At 44.9% G+C, this 18893-nt stretch overlaps 1 protein-coding gene across 2 annotated transcripts in view; it reads left to right on the plus strand.

Moving 5' to 3' along the window:
• The window catches only part of als2a (alsin Rho guanine nucleotide exchange factor ALS2 a), a 101267-nt gene that overhangs the window by 18682 nt on the left and 63692 nt on the right, over positions 1–18893 (plus strand). For both annotated transcript variants that reach the window (XM_060930152.1, XM_060930153.1), the window contains exons 3-5: positions 7821–7969; positions 8112–9446; positions 9584–9752. In XM_060930152.1, the coding sequence (XP_060786135.1) occupies positions 7821–7969; positions 8112–9446; positions 9584–9752 (1653 nt within the window). The remainder of the gene's footprint in view (positions 1–7820; positions 7970–8111; positions 9447–9583; positions 9753–18893) is intronic.

Here is an 18893-nt window from a genome sequence, read left to right on the forward strand (position 1 = left end):
AAAAGTGTTTAAAAAAATGTTTCATCTTTTAGACTCTTCAAAGTCGTCACTATTTACCTTGATAACAGCTTTGCACACTATTGGCATTATCTGAACCAGCTTCATGGGGTAGTCATCTGGAATGCTTCTCAATTAACAGGTGTGTCTTGTCAAAAATGGAATTTCTTGCCTTCTTAATGCATTTGACACCATCAACCAGTAAAGAGTAAATAATAAAAATACAGTAAATAGCCCTGTTCGACAACTGTAGTAATCCATATTATGTCAAGAACCACTCAACTAAGTAAAGAGAAATAACAGTCCGTCGTTACTTTAAGACACGAAGTGTCTTTTAGTTAATTAAAATAAAGAAAAAAACATCGAATTTGAAGGTGTTTCCAAACTTTTGACTGGTACTGTATGCTGTACAATCATTCTGCCACAGAAAAAGAACCGTTCAAAGAAATTACTGAAAGCCCAAATATTGCCGGGCGGCACGGTGGTGTAGTGGTTAGCGCTGTCGCCTCACAGCAAGAAGGTCTGGGTTCGAGCCCTGTGGTCGGCGAGGGCCTTTCTGTGTGGAGTTTGCATGTTCTCTCCGTGTCCGCGTGGGTTTCCTCCGGGTGCTCCAGTTTCCCCCACAGTCCAAAGACATGCAGGTTAGGTTAACTGGTGACTCTAAATTGACCGTAGGTGTGAATGTGAGTGTGAATGGTTGTCTGTGTGTCAGCCCTGTGATGACCTGGCGACTTGTCCAGGGTGTACCCCGCCTTTCGCCCGTAGTCAGCTGGGATAGGCTCCAGCTTGCCTGCGACCCTGTAGAAGGATAAAGCGGCTAGAGATAATGAGATGAGATGAGATGAGAAATATTGCCATGACATTCATATCCAAGATGACATTCCAGTCACTATGTAAACTTCTGACCATAACTGTATATATGTATGTATTAAAAGTGACATTATCAGAGTTGACTAATAATTCCAACAAAGGCATTTTAAGTGATTGTCTCTGCAACAGTTTTGTACAATGCATACATTCAGAAATATTTTTTTCTCAGTATTATTAAAGAAAAATGCACCATGCTGAATGCTGATGTTACGTCAAAGACAGACAGCTTTGATAAGTCCACCAACAGGTTTCCACATTTAAATAGTCAATTTGTGCAAACATTTTAAATACATGAAACTAATTCAAACTAAACGTTTGAGCGATGATAAAGGATTCAGTCGTGCTGACTGCTGTCAGTGTTGATCTAATAAATTTAGCTTTTATCATATGTCTGTATTTTGCACAAATCATTGATAACATGGTGCATTGGGATTGTTAGTTTTAATTAATATTAGTGCAAAAATGTTAGAGAATATAGATCTGTAAATCATCATCATCTGAAACAAGATCATGGGACAAATATAGATCAATAACATTTAGGCTTATAGCCAGTCATCCAAAAGAAGAAAGATGCACTGAATGCATACAAGCAGATTCCTAGTCAGAGGAACCTAAAGAAACTCAGACTAGCAAGAAATGAAGCCCAATGAGAGGCAAGACGATGTGCCAGTGCCTACTGGAAAAACCTTAGTGGGAAAATCCAGCAATGTGCAGAGACAGGAAATATCCATGGCATGTACCAAGGGATCAAGCAGGCATTTGGTCCCACCATCAGCAAAAGTGCCCCTATTAAGTCAAAAGACGGTAAAATCATCAATGACTGTTCCATGCAAATGGTAAGATGGGCAGAGCACTATCAAGAGCTCTTTGCTACTATCACTACTGTCAGCAGCGATGCCCTCAACAATATCCCTGATATCCCAGAGCTCACAGAATTGGACATAGTCCCTACTCAGGATGATCTCAGTGAAGCGATCGCCCTTCAGCAGGGAAAATCTCCAGGACGGGATGGCATCCCTGCAGAAGTACTTCAGTGTGCAAAACCTGCTCTTCTTAAGCCACTCCACAAACTTATATGCCAGTGCTGGGTTGAGGGTGTTGTGCAAGACATGAAGGATTCTAACATCATAACCCTATACAAGAACAAAGGGGAACGAGCAGATTGTAATAACTATAGAGGAATATCACTCTTGAGCATTGCTGGAAAAGCTTTCGCATGTGTTGCATTGAAACGACTCCAGATGTTAGGTGAACATGTCTACCCTGAGTCTCAATGCGGGTTCAGGACCGGACGCTGTACTGTGGATATGATTTTCTCCCTAAGACAACTTCAAGAGAAGTGCCGTAAACAGAGGCAACCCTTGTTTATGGCCTTCATTGATCTTACCAAGGCGTTTGATCTTGGAGCAGAGAAGGTCTTTTTAAGGTGCTTGAGAAGATCGGATGTCCACCTAAGCTGAAGTATTTCATCAGATCCCTCCACACTGGTATGCAAGGAACTGTCCAGTTCGATGGTTCAACTTCAGATCCATTTCCAATACTGAGTGGCATTAAGCAAGGCTGCATTCTTGCCCCAACTCTCTCTGGGATATTTTTCTCTATAGTTCTGTCAAATGCTTTCAAGCCATCTAATGATGGTGTTTATCTTCACATTAGATCTGACGGCAAACTTTTCAACCTACAGCGTATGAAGGCTGCAACCAAGGTACGGCGTGTTCTCATTCGCGAGCTTCTATTTGCTGATGATGATGCCCTGGTTGCTCACAGTGAAGAAGGACTCCAGTGCCTCATTAATTCGTTCTCCAAAGCCTGCAGTGACTTTGGTCTTAAGATCAACATGAAAAACAGAAATTATGGGACAAAATTTCAGCGAGGTCCCGGAGATCAAGATTGGTGACTACAAACTCAATATCATCGATGACTTCACTTATGCCCTGTGATGACCTGGCGACTTGTCCAGGGTGTACCCCGCCTTTCGCCCGTAGTCAGCTGGGATAGCCTCCAGCTTGCCTGCAACCCTGTAGAACAGGATAAAGTGGCTACAGATAATGAGATGAGATGAGACTTCACTTATCTTGGTGCCACCGTAACCAGTAACTTATCACTAGACTTAGATATCAACAAAAGAATAGGCAAAGCTTCCTCTACCATGTCAAGACTCGGTAAAAAAGTCTGGGAAAATCCCAAGCTCTACCAGGCATGCGTTCTATCAACTCTTCTGTATGGTTCAGAGAGTTGGTCAACATACACATACCAAGAGCAAAGACTAAATGTTTTCCACCTTCGATGTATCAGACACATCCTTTCCATGTCCTGGAAAGATCACATCACAAACAGTACTGTCCTTGAAAAAGCTAATCAGCCAATCATTAGATGACTTGAAAGCATTTGACAGAACTATAGAGAAAAATATCCCAAAGAGAGTTGGGGCAAGAATGCAGCCTTGCTTAACGCCACCCAGTATTGGAAATGGAAATGAAGTTGAACCATCGAACTGGACAGTTCCTTGCATACCAGTGTGGAAGGATTCGATGAAATACTTCAGCTTAGGTGGACATCCGATCTTCTCAAGCACCTTAAAAAGACCTCTGCTTACAAGATCATGTTTGCTCTTCTCACAAAAAGAAGGCTGTGTCGGTTAGGCCATGTCACCAGAATGTTTGATGGACGTATCCCGAAGGATATATTATATGGACAGTTATATTATATGGACAGTTGGAGAAGGGAACACGGTCTTGTGGAAAACCAAAACTAGGCTTCATAGACTGTTGCAAAAGAGATATGAGAGCTGCTAACATAGCTATGGACTCTTGGGAAAAGATTGCAGAAGACAGATCCAAATGGAAAAGTACAGTCTCAATGGGTATAAAGACTGCTGATGGAAAGAGAGTCCAGGACTGAGAGTCAAAGAGAGAGAAGAGAAAAATCACTCTTATAACAATTCCAGTATCTGACACACGCAATACAACATACATGCGAGTTTTGTCGAAGATTATGCAAGTCAAGAATAGGCCTCTTTAGTCACAGAAAAAGCTGTTCTAAAAAGAGGGCATAAATTCCTCTTGGAAAAGAACCAAGAATGCGATCGTTTGTCATTACCATTTCGTGGGATTATAAGAGCTTCTATTTTTGATGATAAGAATTTCTATTTTTGTATTTTTACTTTTATGGGACCTATCTGGGCACAGTATCCATATTCTTACGAGAATGTAGGAAGCCAACAACAAACAAATTGACGTACAGCAACTTAACTGTAAAGACCTAACATTTAGATCGGGGTCACCAAACTTTTTTCTTTGGGGGCCACATTGTCGTTCCTGACTGTGATGGGGGGCTGGGGTCGGGTCAGCAATATAACATAGAATTGTATGACCCAGACAAATATGACCACCAGCAGGCCTCATTGTGTAGTAGAGATTACGAGCCTGGCACAGCCATCCCCACTATATCCCCACTACTATATCCACACTACTATATCCCCACTACTATATCCCCACTACTATATCAACACTTGATTCCTGGCACATATTTGTTTATCTTTACTAGTGGTTTGCAAAAGTAGTAATCGAGTCTTCACACTTTGTTTTAATTTGAAATACCACAGATATTCCATTTATTTATTTTCTAATAAAAATAACATCAAAGCTGTCAAGGTAAGAAACATCTGCCTAGTTGAGGTGATTGACACTGGCAAAGGTGAGTGAAAAATTATAAATTGTAGGTAGGCCTGTTGATATTATTAATAATATTAATAATAATTGTGTGCAGCACTTAATAAAGGTCAAATAAATAGGCCTATAAAATAAATACATTTAAAAAAACAGTGAAATTATAATAATATGAGCAATAGATCACAGCAGTTGTGCTGTGTCCTGCACGTCATTGCTCTCATCCATGGCCAAAGCAAAAAACTCGAATTCTGACGCTTTCTCATTCAGCTGGTCATACACGTTGTCCCCCAAATCTTCGGTTCGCCTGGTCATAGTAGGTGCGGAGAGACTCACCGCGTTGAGCGCATCCTTCTTGTCGGGACACACCTCCTCGGCCACAGCAAGCATGCATACTTTAACAAAGTCCCCATCAGTAAACGGCTTTCCATGGGTAGCTAGTAGGTGAGCTACCTTATAGCCAGGTCGGACAGCAGCCTGGTTGATCTGGGTTTGGCGAAGGAATACATTCTGTTGTGCAGCCAGTCCGCATTTCATCCTCCGAATCCTGTCTTCTCTTGTTTGCCCTCGCAAACTAGCATACTCTTTGTGGCGGGTTTCGTAGTGACGACGCAGATTATATTCTTTGAAAACCGACACACTTTCTTTACATACAAGACAAACTGCACGGTCCTTACACTGAACGAAAAAATAATCGGTGGTCCACTGTTCTTTAAAAACTCTGCACTCTCTGTCAGCTTTTTGCTGACCGCTCGCCATTTTGCTGTCCTGAACACTGACAGTTCTCTGCGCATGCGCTGCCTGTCACTGCTTGATCACGAGCATATGATGAAAATTCAGAAAATATGAATAGTTCATTTTGTAACTAAATATCAATTTTAATTGATAAAATCAACAAAATACAAGATGCAGACATGTTATTATTTGCCAAAAAGCAATTAAAAAAAATAGGCCATGACCACTTTTGGGGATTGCCTCATAGGGCCGGTTCAAGTGGTGGGGGGCTGGGGGGCTGGTCAAAGGGGGGTGGTGGGCCGAAGTCGGCCCGCGGGCCGTAGTTTGATGACCCCTGGTCTAGATCTATTGGTCCTAACATTTTGATTGAATTTTTAGTCCTAAAACTTCTAGATTTACTTACGTTCTGGCAAACAAAGACACTAAGTTCTGTGAGCCCCTTGCCACTTTAACCAGTTCTTTTCTCTTTTGTGCATTTGTAGGCATTGCTGCTTTTTTTTAGACTTACATTTACCTTGCTTCACTGACTTCTTATTGTAATAAATCAAAAAGGTTGACAGAGGATGCAGGGTTCCCCCTGGGTTCTGAAAAATATTCTCCACTTTTTTTCCTTGAAAAATCAAGTCAAAGAAGTATTCTTCACTTTTTATTACTTTTTTCTTCACTTAGTCTGTATTGTTTTCTTAGTGACCGACATATCAAAGTGGACTTAATACAGGTTTATTTAAACCAAACTGACAAAATTAAAATCTTTGTACAGATACAGCTAGGCCGCTCTGTTATAAAATTTGGGCTCCACTCCAACAGCTTATAAGAAAGACTTGTTTTGGGGCACCCAGATTCTTCTTGACTCTGTTCAATTGTAAATCAAGTTTTAATTTAAATTTAATTAATTAAAAATAAAATTTTATGTGCAATATTCTGTGCAGGCGGCACGGTGGTGTAGTGGTTAGCGCTGTCGCCTCACAGCAAGAAGGTCCGGGTTCCCAAAGACATGCAGGTTAGGCTAATTGATGGCTCTAAATTGACCGTAGGTGTGAATGTGAGTGTGAATGGTTGTTTGTCTCTATGTATCAGCCCTGCAATGACCTGGCGACTTGTCCAGGGTGTACCCCGCCTCTCACCCATAGTCAGCTGGGATAGGCTCCAGCTTGCCTGCGACCCTGTAGGACAGGATAAGCGGCTACAGATAATGGATGGATATTTTATATTACACTTATTTGATATTAGACTTTTATTTTTATATTGTATGTACCACTGAGGAGTTACACTGAAATTTGAAATTGTACAGCTGTGGCATTCAATTCAATTCAAAGGCATTCCATTCAATTCAATTCAATTCAATTCAGTCAAGCTCAAATAAACCTCTTCAGTTTGAGCTTACTTAAGGTTATTTTAACACTGAATTGTTCAAAAGAGGTATTAGGGCTCTCTTTACCCTTTACTTAAACACAAAACTTGATTTACAATTGAACAGAGTCAAGAAGAATCTGGGAACAACCATCAGTGAAGGAATCACAGTTTCCCGATTTATGAACCGAACATAGAATGACACCATGTTTTTCATCATGCATTAGCCCACGGGAACTCAACTCAACACGCCACGCCCCCTGAAACATAGCTCCCTTCAGTCTTGCCTGCTGACAGCACTTTCACTTTATTGTTTTTTTACCGATCCCTATATTACCGACACTGTCCAATGTGCTCAGGAGCGGTAGGGGCTCTGAGTGTGCCTCCCCCATGGCTATTTCAGCCCTTAAATCATCTTCAGTGCTTGAAGGAGCCCACCCAATAAACTTCATCAGCTTAGACTGTGCCATTGTTTGGTTCATGCAGAGATAATTACACCACTACACCAGGCCAATTAAGATTCATCAGGATTGGTCAAACGCTTGGCGCTCATTTGGTCATTATGCGTAGTTGACTTTTATTGGTCACAAGCACGTGCTTATTGTTTACACTCTGGCTTCCCACCGTCTCTTCACTGGGGTTGGGTTTCGGCAAACGAAGGGGTTTGTGGAGGGATTTCTAGAAAAGATGACTTATGATAAAGATGACATACATTAGTCACTGTGACGACTGCTAGTAATTTTCTCTTCGTCACTAATGGATTATGTTTGTCAATGACAAGTGTGACGAGCGTGAGCGGGAACCCTGAGGATGACTATGACCCTATGCGAATAGTGTGCTGTGATCGGTCAACCTGTGTTACTTTCACTGGAAGTCAGCAACACTCGTTAGTACTCGTTAAAGCACACTTTCTTTCTGTGGTGGAATGTATGTGGCAGGTGCTTGGAAAGTTCTGGAAAATTATGAGCAGGGTGCATATAAATTTGGGCATGCCGTTGGTATTTGAAGGAAGGGCGTAAGTTCTGGAGGGCAGGATATGGTACCCTGGTGAAATAAACTGGCTGGAACACTGAAACAGACAGTATACCGGGTATATTTAGATCTACCTGGTGAAAGTTTGGATATTCTGCAATTTAAATGAAAACATTTTATATATCATCTAAAAAAGCCTCTGCGTATCTTTTATCATTTTTTCTATAGTTCTGAAGAAGAGGAAGGCTCACATGACCGGGGTGTGCCCCACTGGTGGCAGGGTTACTCATCGACTGTTAAACCACTGAGGGTTTCCCTTCCACAGCCTGTGCTTCAGGCTGCACTGGGGATCAGTCATGGAGTTCTGCTGACAAATGGTACATGCCAGTCTTATTTATTAAGAGTTAGGTTTACTCAATTTTGAGAGGTAGGCTATGAAGTGAGCTCATGCATGTCATTGTTATTTTTAAAATAAAGTAGTGTTTTTAAGACTGACCTGTTAAATATCCTCTTGTCCAGATGGCCTTGTCTACAGCTTTGGAGAGCTTCCATGGAAGCAAGACTTGAAGTCCCGGACAGTAGAGCCTGTTCTGGAGAACTCTTTACTTGGCCACCATGTGGTCCGTGTGTCTACGGGTAGCTTTCACTGTGGTGCCCTAACAGAGGAAGGGATAGTGCACATGTGGGGTGAGAACTCCTATGGTCAATGTGGTATCTCCGGTTTAAGTGCTATCCCTAATCCTACCCCTGTCAGCATTGTGGATGATGAAATTGTCCCTCCTGAACTGGTCCGGATCCAGGATGTGGCCTGTGGGGCGCAGCACACATTAGCTCTGTCAGGGAAGCATGAGGTGTGGGCCTGGGGTAGTGGCTGCCAGTTGGGCCTGGTGACCACTGTGTTCCCTGTGTGGAAAGCACAAAAAGTAGAACATCTATCGGGTAGATACGTGATCCAGATTGCCTGCGGCGAGTTCCACAGCTTGGCTTTGGTTCGCTCGCTGCCCCTTCCAGACTCCTCTCAGCAATCTGAGGACAAATGTGGCCAGTGCAAGCAGCCTCTTTACACTTTGATTGATAAGGGCGACCATGTTGTTATTTCTGACAACCATTACTGCCCATTAGGGGTGGAACTATCAGATGCAAAGCAAGGTCAAAAATCAAAGCAGGCATCTCCAGCCTTGACACCAAAAACTGAGACCACAGCACATGACCCCCTGAGGTCTGTTGTGTTGCCTGGAGATTTCTGCCCCAGTCAGAGTGATCTGGATGAATCTCACAGTAATGGCGCAGCAGATAAAAAGGAAGTGGATCACAACGATCCAGCCCCTGAGACTATGACTGACAGAACAGAAAGCCCGCAGCAATGCCTCACAAGAACCAAAAGCTCTCTTTACCCTGATGAACAGGCTCTAAAAGACTACCTCAAGAGGATGTCTGAGCAGTCCCACTCCGAGCAGCTTGAGGCAGTCTCAAGTAAGGGTTCGTGTCCTCCAAGCCGTCAAACATCACTCAAGGATTCTTATAGACTGGACCAAAACAGCAAACCTACATTTCCTTCATTGACACCACTTACCATGAGCAACGATATTAAATCCACACTTTCAGATGATATTGCATTGATGACATTACAAGACTCTGTCACAGATGACTCATCTGAAGACATGGTCATTTCTAGTGACCCTTTAACATGTAATAACTGTGAGGAGGTCTTTGATGAAAGCTTCACAACTGATAGAACCCACTGTCTACATGAGCCACTGGAAGCCAAGAAGAGCGCCAGCCTGACAGACATTAGGATTGATGATACAGATGGACATAGTCGCAGAAGATCATTACCTGGCTTACTGTCACCAGGTATATTAAGACTCTTTAGTTGTAAAATGAACAATGAATGGCTTTGATTAGGTCTATAACTCCTCTTTAATTACAGGATTAGTCTCATAGTTAACAGAGTTGTCTGAAAATGCCTCTTTGTGCTCTCTACCTTGCAGTTTCTCCAACAGTATTGCTTCGATGCAGCCTTGCCAAAGCTGGAGCAATCAACTCAACAACTTTAGGCATCTCCGAGAAGGAGTATCTCCTTCCATCTCTTTGTACAGAGGTGTGGACTTGGGGCAGAGGTCAGGAAGGTCAGCTAGGTCATGGAGACACCTTGCCCAGGTATAGGCAGAGATTATTTGATTATTATATCAATTATTATATGTTACAACCCCAAATCAGGAAAAGTTGGGACAGTATGTTGAAATTGATATTATTAAAACTGAAAACAATGATTGGTAAATAATCTTTGACCTGTATTGCATTCGTAACAATACAACAGCACATTATTTGATGTTTTACCTCACAAATTTTGATTTTATTTTTTCAAAATAAACACATTTCAATTTTGATGCAACACATTTCAAAAAAACGTTGGGACGGTAAAGTATTTACCACTTTGTAACGCTGCCATTCCTTCTCACAACACTTAAAGGTAGACCGCCTTTCAGATTTTTCAAGTGTAGGTCATAAAAAGAATTTTCCCCGACACCTAATTATTTTTGTTTAGTGGACTGAAAGCTACTTAATTCGAATCACAGACTTCCAATTTTATTAGGGTTTTTTTTTTTAAACAGAACAATTAATGAATTTCAGGCCATGTGGCCCTAAATCTCCGCTATTTTTTCCTGCTTCGCCATGACCCAATTCAAGATACTACGTCATGTATCACGTGGTGGGCTTTCCCCGTTCGCGCAAGGCATTGTGGGATACAAATTTGAGACAGGGGAGAAAAATGGCGAGTGTGAGTGTGCGAATGAAGCGTGAAAGACCGACTACAGTAACGGAAAGCGAGAAGAAAAGACATTATGCTGCGAAGGAAAGGAAACGCAGGACCAAACTAATAAATATCGGCGGTCAGCGAGCACCTCGGTGTGATCAGCTGTTCATTTAGCAACAGGATATCATTCTGGGTGCTGTGTGAGACGGCTGCCTCTCCAGTAGCGCTGTAGTTTTTAGCTCTTTAAACCTCTTTTTTTCCAACTTTTTTTTACTTTTTTGCTCTTCTTATGAAAACATAGTGTGTTTTACTTATATAACATGGATATATTTAACTTTAACACGCAACCAGGAGCCAGTTTTCTCACTTATTCGAGAGAGAAGCTGCTGGCCCTGAAAACAATGGGACGAGCCGGGATACGACACCCCATCCCGGCCGAGCTGAGGAGGAAACCCAGGGGCTGCAAAGCTGGAGCTAAGCTAAAGGCTAGGCTAGCGGACAACCGGCGGCGCTGCAAACCATCCATTCCCTCCGTTATCATGGGGAATGTGAACTCGCTGCCGAATAAAGTCGACGAGCTTTCCGCTCTGAACAACCAGCGGATTTACCGGGAGAGCAGCTTATTTATCTTTACGGAGACATGGCTAACACACCTTGTACCAGATGCTAACGTGAACCTGCAGGGATTCACTGCTGTGAGGGCCGACAGAGACACTAACACATGCGGGAAAAGCAAAGGTGGGGGACTCATCATTTATGTTAACAACCGCTGGTGTAACCCGGGACATATCTCCGTAAAGACAGTTTTATGTTGCCCGGACTTGGAGCTGCTAGCCATTAGCCTGCGGCCATATTATCTGCCGAGGGAGTTCAGTCACGTGATCACCATCTGTGTTTACATCCCTCCGAGGGCAGATGCAGCCGCTGCATGTGAGAGGATTCACTCTGTCACAGCAAGGCTGCAGACACAGCACCCTGAAGCATTTATTATCATTTCTGGGGACTTTAATCACGCTACTTTGGACTCTACTTTGGCTGCTTTTTACCAGGCTGTGGATTGTCCAACAAGGAACAACAGGACAATTGACTTGCTGTATGCTAATGTGAGGGAAGCATACAGAGTCACACCCCTCCCCCCACTAGGGAAGACTGACCACAACCTGGTTCTTCTACAGCCGAAGTACACCCCCCTGATTCAAAGGCAGCCTGCAACAACTAGCTCCATCAGCAGGTGGTCCCCTGAAATGGAAGATGCCCTCAGAGACTGCTGTGACATCACGGACTGGGATGTGCTGCTTAGCCCACACTGTGAGGACATAGAGGGGCTGACACACTGTCTGACAGATTACCACAACTTCTGTGCAGACATGGTCACCCCCGCTAAGACTATACGGTGTTACCCTAATAACAAGCCATGGGTAACACAGGAAGTCAAAGCTGTCCTCAACAGGAAGAAGGCCGCCTTCAGGAGCAGGGATAGGGAGGCGATGAAAGCAGCACAGCAGGAGGTGAAACGCTGCATGAGGGAAGCTAAGGACAGCTACAGGAGAAAGGTGGAGCAGAAGCTGAAGGAGAACAGCATGAGGGAGGTCTGAGAAGGTGTGAAAACCATCACAGGCCACAATACAAAGACCAGAGTCGTTGAGGGGACAGTGGAGAGGGCGAATGAGTTGAATGACTTCTTCAATCGGTTCAACCAGCCCACGTCCCCCCCACCCTCTCCCTCACTGCAGCCATCTCTCCTTCCCTCAACACACCTCCCCCCAGTCATCACAGCAGCCCCCTCCTCCCCCACCTCAACACAGACTCCTCTATGCATTACTGCAGACCAGGTCAGAGGTCAACTGAGGAAGCTTCACCCCAGGAAAGCAGCAGGCTCGGACAAGGTGTGTCCACGACTACTGAAGACCTGCGCTGCTGAACTGGATGAACCACTCCAACGCATCTTCAACCTCAGCCTGCAGCTGGGGAGAGTGCCAGGCCTCTGGAAGATATCATGTATCGTTCTAGTTCCCAAAAAGAATCGGCCCAGCGAGCTGAACGACTTCCGACCGGTGGCACTCACTTCACATCTGATGAAGACGTTGGAGCGGCTCTTCCTCAGCCTCCTCAGACCCCAGGAACAACATGCCCAGGACTGTCTGCAGTTTGCATACTGGGCAGGTGTCGGTGTGGAAGACGCCATCCTCTACTTGCTACACCGAGCCCACTCGCATCTGGATAAGGGAAATGGCACAGTGAGGATCCTCTTCTTGGACTTCTCGAGTGCCTTCAACACCATCCAGCCCCTATTGCTTCAGGACAAACTGAACAGGATGCGAGTGGACCCCTGCCTGGTCACCTGGATCTCCAGCTACCTCACTGACAGGCCGCAGTACATCAGGCTGAAGGACATCATGTCTGACACTGTAATTAGCAGCACCGGAGCACCCCATGGCACGGTGCTGGCCCCTCTTCTCTTCACCCTGTACACCGCGGACGTCTGCTACAACTCGGAGCTGTGTCACATTCAGAAGTTTGCCGATGACACAGCCATCGTTGGGTGTATCAGTGACAACAGAGAGGAGGAGTATAGGAGCCTGGTGAGGGACTTTGCTGTGTGGTGCAACAGGAACCATCTGCAGCTCAACACCTCGAAGACCAAGGAGCTGGTCATTGACTTTGGGAGGTCCAGACCAAGGTCACGACCAGTTCTGATCGAGGGAGTCAAGGTGGAGGCTGTGGATTCCTACAAGTACCTCGGGCTGTGGCTGGACAGCAAGCTGGACTGGACTTGCAACACCAATCACTTATACAGGAAGGGACAGAGCAGGCTATACTTCCTTAGGAGGCTGCGGTCCTTTAACATCTGCAGGAAACTCCTGTGGATGTTCTATCAGTCTGTGGTCGCCAGTGTCCTGTTTTACACCGTGGTGTGCTGGGGGGGCAGCACATCCAAGAAGGACACATCCAGGCTGGACAAACTGATCAGGCAGGCTGGCTCTGTGGTCGGCATGAAGCTGGACTCTCTGGTGACGGTGGCAGAGAAGAGGTCTATGGACAAACTATTGAACATCATGGACGATGCCAGTCACCCTCTGCACACCGTCATCAGCAACCAGAGGAGCCTGTTCAGTGACAGAATGCTCCTTCCCAAGTGCAGGACTAATGCCGCTTTTCCACTACAAACGCGGCTGAGTCGGGCTGAGCCGTGCCGTGCTGAGTCGGGCTGAGCGGGGCTGTTGGAGTTGCATTTCGACTACAACCGCGCTGAACCGTGCTGGCTGGAAGTGGGTGGACACATTGGGTGGAGTTAGCGAAAGTGGGTGGACGTCAGGTGATGTCGTTAAGCAGCGCAAACAGTGACATCAGTGAGCTTCTAAGCGGTAGTCTCACGACCCGAATAGTAAACAATAAACATGGAGGACATGAAGTCGTTAGTGTTGCTGGTCTTGGTGCTGTGGCTTGTTGTCACCGACAACGCCAACAGATACTGGCAAGAGCGTATAGATGAGGCGAGGCGCATAAGGCTTCAGAAATTCTCGTAATTCGTAATTCTTCTCCTTCCGGGTTTGCGGTGTTTACAGATCCCAGCGCGCTCGCGGGGTGTGTGTGGGCATGTGAGGACACTCCTCCTCACCAATCAGTGCACAGGGGAGTGTCTGCTCACGCCCCCAACCTCACTCGGCTCGCTTTGGCTCGCTTCAGCCCTACTCCAAAACGGTGCGAGTTTTAGGGGCTAAACAGGGCTGAAGCGAGCTGAGTCGTGCTGGTTTTTGGTAGTCGAAATGCGAGCCGTGTCGGGCTGAAGTGAGCTGAAGCGAGCTGAAGTGAGCTGAAAAAGGGTAGTGGAAAAGGGCCATAACAGACTTAAAAACTCCTTTGTCCCTCACGCCATCAGACTGTACAACTCCTCTCTGGGGGGGAGGAGGGGTAACAGGAGGACAGAGGACGGGTAACAGGAGGACAGAGGACAGAAAGGAGCAGTAGCCTAGCCTAACAATAAGCAATACCGGACAATGTGCAATATAATGTGCAATATAATGTGCAATATCTCCCCCCCCCCCCCCCCCCCCCACACACACACACACACACATACACTTCCCCTTACCCCACTTCTCTCCCGCTTCCCCCCCTTCCTCTCTTCCCCATATCTTATTCTTTTATATTTGTATATGTACATACTTAATTTATTTTCATTTATCTAGAAGTTTTCTCTATTTCTTTTCTCTGTTTATCTGTAGGCGGCACGGTGGTGTAGTGGTTAGCACTGTCGCCTCACAGCAAGAAGGTCCTGGGTTCGAGCCCCGGGGCCGGCGAGGGCCTTTCTGTGCGGAGTTTGCATGTTCTCCCCGTGTCCGCGTGGGTTTCCTCCGGGTGCTCCGGTTTCCCCCACAGTCCAAAGACATGCAGGTTAGGTTAACTGGTGACTCTAAATTGACCGTAGGTGTGAATGTGAGTGTGAATGGTTGTCTGTGTCTATGTGTCAGCCCTGTGATGACCTGGCGACTTGTCCAGGGTGTACCCCGCCTTTCGCCCGTAGTCAGCTGGGATAGGCTCCAGCTTGCCTGCGACCCTGTAGAAGGATAAAGCGGCTAGAGATAATGTGATGTGTGTGTGTGTGATGTGTTTATCTGTAATGATGCTGCTGGAATCTTAATTTCCCTGAGGGAACCCTCCCAAAGGGATCAATAAAGTTTTATCTAATCTAATCTAAGAATGATTTAACTGTCAGTGCACGTTCAAAGGTAAACCTGTAGATGCAACACTGGATGTCAGCTGTCATAAAATTCAAAACAAGAAGGAAAAGAAGAAGAAGAAGGTAAACCTGTGCATGCGCACACAGACTTCCCTTCCTCTGCTTGACTGCATAAAGCGAGTGATTTCATGCACGTTATTTGGTAGGGGAATAATCCCCTCAAATTAAATAACTTCCCAGCCATTTTTTTGTGAGATATAACAGAAATAAACATATATCACAATGACCAAATTTCAGAGGGAACTAAATTTCACCGATTTTATGAAATCGAAAGGCCTTCTAGCTTTAAAAGATGTTTAGGGACTAAAAACACCAAGGGATGAAGTGTTTCAGGTGTTATTTTGTCCCGTTCTTCCTGTAAACAGGTCTTAAGGTGTGCAGCAGTATGAGGTCGTCATTGTCATATTTTGGTTTCAACATTCACCACACAGTCTCTATTGGGGACAGAGGGGACAGGCGCCCTCTTCTTCCACAGCCATGCCTTTGTAATGTGTGCAGAATGTAGTTTTGCATTGTCTCGCTGAAATATCCCTGGAAGAGCGGTCATCTTGAAGGCAGCAAATTCTCAATGTACTTGTCACATCTACTGCCTGTTCGCCATCACCTGCACATTCATTTACTACACAACACACCTCACATTACAACGTCCATCACGCGTCGCATCGCTCCCTGTCACCTGAGTACCAGAGGTGGGGACTTGAGACTTGGGGACTTGGACTCGAGTCGACTCAAGTCACTGTTTTCATGACTTGTGACTTGACTTGACAAAACATGAAAATACTTGAGACTTGACTCGGACTTGGAAGTTTAAGACTCGGGACTTGACTTGACTTGACACACGATGACTTGAGTGACTTGAGTGCTATTTCCATCGTGTTTTTATTGTGAAAATAAAATGTAATATGCACATACTTCAGTAATTTTGATTGCACTGCCGTTGCGTTGTCACCGCCCTGTCCATCAGGCACGCCCTCTGCGTGGGCTATATACCACGCCCCATGCCACGATGTGTTCACAGATTTCACATCATATCAACATGTCAGCCATCCCATGAGTCATCACTTTCGGCTTCAAGGGCTACTGCCTAGAAGGTAAACGACGAACGGCGCAGTGCAAGATTTGCAACGTGACGATTTCTGACAGCCAGACCACGACCTCCAATTCCGTCCGGCATTTGAAGATCCATTCTGCCCAGTAAGTTTATTAATGTGTTGTTATTTGGTGATAGCAGCTAAACTCCTCGTTAGCCAATGTTAGCCATGAGAGTGAGCGGTAGGGGGATTTTAGCCGTTGCAGATGTAGCTAGGGATTCAGTTTATTATTGTGAAATTCTTATGTGAATGCTGGTAAGCAATGTAGGTACGTCAAGTTTAATGATATTGTATATCAGTAGTAGTAAGCTGATTGTGCACTTTGCAGTCGTGATGCTGAATAACATAAGCAGCTTCCTACCCTGTTGTTCTGTTTCAGGGTTAAGCTAATGGTCAGCTTGTGAACATGTACACGTTCATGAGCAGTACAAATTCGTGTAAGTGTGTTCGTGTACATTAGCCAGACTGTCCACAGGGCATAGAGGCAGGGGAGTTTATCATAGCCGTTTGAAATAGCAGTGCAGCAACCTACACATTTTTTTCGTCACACTACCCGATCAAAAAAGAAAAGAAAACTCCGTCCCACTGCCTATCATGCACTATTGAAAAAAGCGCCACGATTTGGATTCGCCGGCATGCCACTCGCTGTTTGAATACAGTAATAATACTAAAGGCCCGGTCACACAGCACTCCGCGTCTATATCACATACAAAAAGATACAAAAATCTGGTGGACGTGGTCGTAAGTGGTAATTTTTGGTCAATTTTGGCTTTGCCGTGCTTTGTACGGGGTATGGCCGTCGGCGGCTATTTCACTGCCATAGCACTGCCAAATCACGGGTAACCGCGGCTCAGCGTCGTTGGAAGAGCGGCTTGCTGCGCATATAAAAGCGGTAGGATATGTTGAGCCTGTATCAGTTGGTTCTGTTGGTGCTGGAGCATTAACATGAGGACATCACAGCGTTGAGGGTTCATGTTCACCCCTTGACATCTAGACTGCAAGTGCCGAGGTCTCAGAAAATTACGGTATTTATACATGCCGCAAATCAGAAGTGATGCAGAAGTGATTAGACAGTGATCAATCGAATTTAGAACTTATTTGAGACGTCGTTTAACGGGCTTAGACAGTGCTATGTACGCGGAAAAATCCATTTCTCAGTGATAAGCCGCTAAACACACGCTATATCCCGTGATACCAACGCGTAACACCCGTCCGATGACCGTGCTCTGCCCGTGATAGACCGCCAAACTTTCGCGTCTTACCACGTCTCCCCAAGTTTTAATAACGGCCGGGACACTGATTATCACGTGTTTTTCACGTGTTGCACGTCTTTACCACGTGTGCCGGCCGTGGTTGTCCGCGGTCTAAAGTTTTGAGCAGTCCAAAACTTTTTGCCGCGTCCGACGCCGTTCCGATTTTCCCCTGCGTCCTGTCACGTCTGTATATCGACTGTAACACGTCTTAACTTCGACATCAACACGAACAATATCGTCTGCTTCACGGGAGAGCACTTTTTGACGGGTTTTGGCCGTGATAAAGCCGTAAAGCGCTGTGTGACCGGGCCTTCAACTCTGCAAAATAGGCTGACTGTGCGCGGGAGTCTCGGTTCCCGCTGTAACAGTGTTACGAAAATAAATTGTGCAGTCATCCAAACCATGAATTTACATTTAGTATATCAGGCTACCAGGCCGCCAAAACAATGGTTTGAATGACTACAATTTAGAGAGCACAACTCTGTAACTGAACAGGTGCATTGGATATTTCCCAGTGAGGTCATTTAAAAAGTCTCTGGGTAATTGTTCAACGAAAGATGAATCTCGCGCACTGTCCTTTCCGTATTGTTCCCGAAACATTGCACTTGTGGTAAGGAGGACAGTGCGTTAGCCACGACCGAAACGTTGTGAGCAAAGTTCCTGTGGAAAGGAATGCGCGGGATGCATATTTCATTTAACATTTATTTTCGTAACAATCTATTATAGCGGGAACCAAGACTCCCGCGCCAAAGTCGTTCTATATGTCCCCGCTCCGCACAGGCTGAGGCAGCCTCGGAGAGGGAGAGAGCGAGAGAGCGCTTTTGCACACACCTCTGTAGCTTGTCATATGGGGTAAGATGATGTCACTTTTGCACGGGCGAACAGGTCTTCTTTTTGAGACCTAAATTATGTCTGACACATTTCTCTATCCTTTGGGTTTTTTTTTTTACTGGCACAAACATACATCGAAGTCACTTCAGGTTTCTCCACGTGTATCTTATTAATAATAATCATCTCATCTGACGTGATTAGAGATTGGAGGAGCTCATGCCCCTGTTAACCCAAGGTGTCGTCCTACCCTCTTTTAACTACGCACATAACAGAATGCCAATTCTCTGCATGAGTAGGCTACCATAATGGGGTGTTTTTTTCATTAATTTTTGCATTTACTATTTATATGTATTTATTTATATATTGTTTAGTTTTATTTTATTGTGAAAAATGAGACAAACAGCTCCCTGAATTTTTCATCTTCCTTTGCTGTTCTTAAACTTCAGGGTGTACAATTACATTAAACATAGTGTGTACAGCATTAGACACAGTGTTCGACTTCGGCCCCAAAATTTCATTTCGGTGCATCCCTAATAATTAATTAGATGGCCTGTTACTGGATCAAGTAAAGGTGTTAGTAGCGGCTGCTGTTATTCCCATCACTGATCAGAAATAAATAAAATATAAAAA

Source organism: Neoarius graeffei, chromosome 9, assembly GCF_027579695.1.
Source record: "Neoarius graeffei isolate fNeoGra1 chromosome 9, fNeoGra1.pri, whole genome shotgun sequence".
NCBI lineage: Eukaryota > Metazoa > Chordata > Actinopteri > Siluriformes > Ariidae > Neoarius > Neoarius graeffei.